The sequence below is a fragment of the Acanthisitta chloris genome, unplaced genomic scaffold, assembly GCF_000695815.1.
Source record: "Acanthisitta chloris isolate BGI_N310 unplaced genomic scaffold, ASM69581v1 scaffold23046, whole genome shotgun sequence".
NCBI classification, from domain to species: Eukaryota; Metazoa; Chordata; class Aves; order Passeriformes; family Acanthisittidae; genus Acanthisitta; species Acanthisitta chloris.
In genome coordinates, this window is record NW_008680049.1 from 843 (window position 1) to 4,295 (window position 3,453).

At 47.5% G+C, this 3,453-nt stretch overlaps 1 protein-coding gene across 1 annotated transcript; it reads left to right on the top strand.

Moving 5' to 3' along the window:
• Positions 1-311: 311 nt before the first annotated feature.
• LOC103804945 (mitochondrial inner membrane protein COX18) lies at positions 312-3,179 on the top strand (the record flags this gene model as incomplete). Its single annotated transcript, XM_009077579.1, has 5 exons — positions 312-446; positions 868-1,031; positions 1,904-2,016; positions 2,351-2,461; positions 2,994-3,179. Coding segments are annotated over 5 exons (709 nt in total), but the record flags the coding sequence as incomplete, so codon positions are not given.
• Positions 3,180-3,453: the final 274 nt, after the last annotated feature.

Below are 3,453 nucleotides of genomic sequence, written 5' to 3' on the forward strand. Positions count from 1 at the left end.
TGGTAATTAATATGTTCAATATCTCTACAAGAATTAAATGGTACTGTGGTAATTAGTTTGTGTAACACCTGTGCAGGTATTAAATGATACTGTGGTAATTAATGTGTTTAATACCTCTACAGATATTAAATGATGCAGTGCTAATTACTGTGTTTGATACCTGTACAGGTATTAAATGATGCAGTGGCAATGACTGAGTTTAGCACCTGTACAGGTATTGAAGAATTCATGTGTTTGATACCTGTCCAGCTATAAGTGATCAGGGATAACTAATAATGGAGATGGGGAGGGGAAGCACTTGTTACCTGCAGCTGTGCCCAAACATTTGTGCTTTTCTTTAGCCAGCTGGAAAACTTGCAGCCCGAGATCAAAGCCCTCTCGGAGCGCCTTCGCTATGAAGTTTCCGTGCGTGGGAAGCAGCTGGGCTGGTCTGAAAGGGTGTGCAGGTACGAGGGGGACAGCACACTGCTCTGGACACACTCCAGAGCCAGGGGGAAGGGCCTGCAAACAGCAGCATCACAGCAATACGTGTGCCCAAAGCTTAGGAATCATAGAATCAGTGATCTCCGAGATCATTGAGTCCAACCCAACCCTGGTCACTAGCCCATGGCACTAAGTGCCACATCCAGTCTCAGCTTGAAAGCCTCCAGGGATGGTGAATCCACCACCTCCCTGGGCAGCACATTCCAATGCCTGAGCACTCTGACTGTAAAAAATCTCTTCCTAATACCTAGCTGAGTGCAGGGGCAGAATCACCTCCCTGGTCCCTTAGCTTCTCTTACCCCTCCCACCACTGGTTTGTTCTAGTCCCTCTCAGATTTTACCCAGTGTGAGGCTCTGAACTTCGGGGTTTTTTCCCTCCGGAAGGTTCCACTTCAGGAAGAACCTGCGGCGGATTGTGACGGAGCTGTACGTCCGGGACAACTGCCACCCATTCAAGGCCACCCTGCTGGTGTGGGTGCAGATCCCCGTGTGGGTGTGCGCGTCCCTCGCCCTGCGCAACTGCAGCGTTGGCGCCGCGGGCTCCGCAGGTGAGGTACCCTGGGAAGTCAGCTCTGTTCACCTGTTCTCACAACTGCTTTGCTGGTCAATGCACTCAGTCTCTTGAGCTTCACAGATCACCTGGTGTAAGAACTGTCAGCCAGCGAGGTGTTCAGCTAAACGTAGTTGGAGGTTAGCATAGTTTGAAATTAGAAGTTTGAACTTAATGTATTTGCGACTTCATATAGTTCAAACTGAGTTTTAAACTCGGTATAGTTTGAGGTTAGTGTATTTTGAACTCAATTTAGTCTGACACACTTGTTCAGCAAGCAGTGTTACCCGTGCCACGGCACAGTCACCATAGTCTGTAGGTTTTGTCTCCCATGTCGAGTCTCATGTTAAACACCACAAGATAAGGTGAATGTATGGTGCATTTTAAGTAAAAAAAATTAATTTTTATCAAGCACATCTTGAGGGTGAGAACATCTTGGAGAAGAGTTTGCAGTTTGTTCTTCCAAATAAAAATGTGGCTAGTTATAGAGGTGTTGGGGAAAATTGTAAGTTATTAAGAAAACACAGTTATTTCAAAGCCACAAAATAAACACTCTAGGTTGCTGCACTCTCGTTTTCCTTGTTGGCCTGTATAGTGGTTGAGATCAGAGCAGTTTTTATTGCTGGTTTAAATGTCAGGGGCTGTCACGAGCTAAAGTGGGTCTCAGCTGGTGTCTCCCACCTTTTTTTACTGGCTTTTGTAGCAGCCTAAATCTGTGAAACCACACGTTTCTGCTTTCATCGTGTTTGTCATGTAGGTAAAGCAAACCTAGAAACTTGGCTAGTTTGGTTTAACACATAGCGCAGTCATGGCTCACTTGAGGCAGCAAATCCTACTGAATTCTGATTTTTCTTTACATTTTTCCTGTAGTCCAAGAGGAGTTTTCCTCGGGAGGAGCTCTGTGGTTCACAGACCTCACGGCACCTGATCCCACCTGGATTTTGCCGGTTTCCCTGGGGCTGGTGAACTTGCTGATCGTGGAGGTATGTTGGTAGAATCAACAGGATTGCAGAGGGATAAACCTTGTTACAGAATTTTCAGACAGTATTGCCCAGTTATAAAACATAGAGGTGGTTTCAGATTATCACTGCTGTAAATGCCCTGGGCAGAGCTGAAGAATAACCTGTTGGTTCTCTGCATGTGAATGTTTCAGTGTCTTGTTCAGAGAGCACACTGGTGGTGTGACATGTCTCAGCTTCACTTGAGCCTCAGTAAAATTCAGTCTTGACTGACCTTCTCATGGGCTGTCTGGGTGGTAATCCTCAGCTAGGTCGTTCGAAAAGAGCTTGTTTATAACTGAGTTTTCTCCTCTTTCAGATCTTTGCTTCTCAGAAAACAAAGCAAGTTTCCAGGTTCCAGAAGCTCGTTACGAATGTGTTCCGCGTGGTGTCCGTGCTGATGGTCCCTGTTGCTGCCACCGTCCCTTCCGTAAGTACAGAGGTGCTTGGAATATCTTTATCAAAGAAGGAAGAATCTGCAGAACTGAAGGATGCTCAGAGCAAGTTCAGGTCCTTTTTGTGGGCTCAAGAACAAGAGGAAAGCTTTATGTATTATCTAAAGACATAAAGGTTTGCTAAGTGGAAGGGGAATCCAGGATAGTTCTCAGGAAATGTTCCACGGTTTTCTTCAAACACTTCTCATGTTTACCAGGTGTTTCCCTGAGGAATGTTCTTAGGGAAAACAAGGCATTTGTTGTTTGGCTTATCAGTTTGTAGTCTGAGATGCAGAAGTTGAAGCAAGCTTAATATGAGTTCATTTGTGGACAGCCAGGCCTCAGTGTAGCCTCCCCACTTCCCCAGAGGAGGTCAGAGACAATGACCTGTGCCGCGGGAGCCGTGGTTGTTGTTGAGAGGAGGAGTGTTGTAGGTGAGTGAGTAACCCAGGGCCGTGCTGGGGAGGGGCTGTCTCGAGCTGGTGTTTGCTGCCTGGGGGAGCTGACCCGTTGTTTGTCTCGTTGCAGTCCATGGCGCTGTACTGGCTGTCCTCGAGCCTCGTGGGGCTCTCCCACAACCTCCTGCTGCGCTCTCCCACCTTCCGACGGCTCTGCGGCATTCCCAGGACCGGATCCGACTCGGACACTCCGTACAGGGACATCCTGGCTGCCCTGGCTGCCCGGTGCAGCCTGCACAAGGGACGTCTGAGCTGAGGGGGGACTGGCCCAGGAGTGAACAGTGCTGGCTGCAGAAATGTACTTACCTGCTGTATATTTGTTTTCCAAATAAAGCACTGCCTGGCCACAGCGAAGGATTGGGCAGCACAAATCTGCCTTTATTGGAAAGTTTTGTTGCAGAGTTGGTTGTGTTGCAGTTACAATAATCCAGTAATCCATGCTTGTCTCCTGAATTATCCTAGGGAACTGTGCAGGTGAGTGTTAAATAACACTGGGACTCATCTAGGCTCTCTTTTTGCTGTAAGTCCTA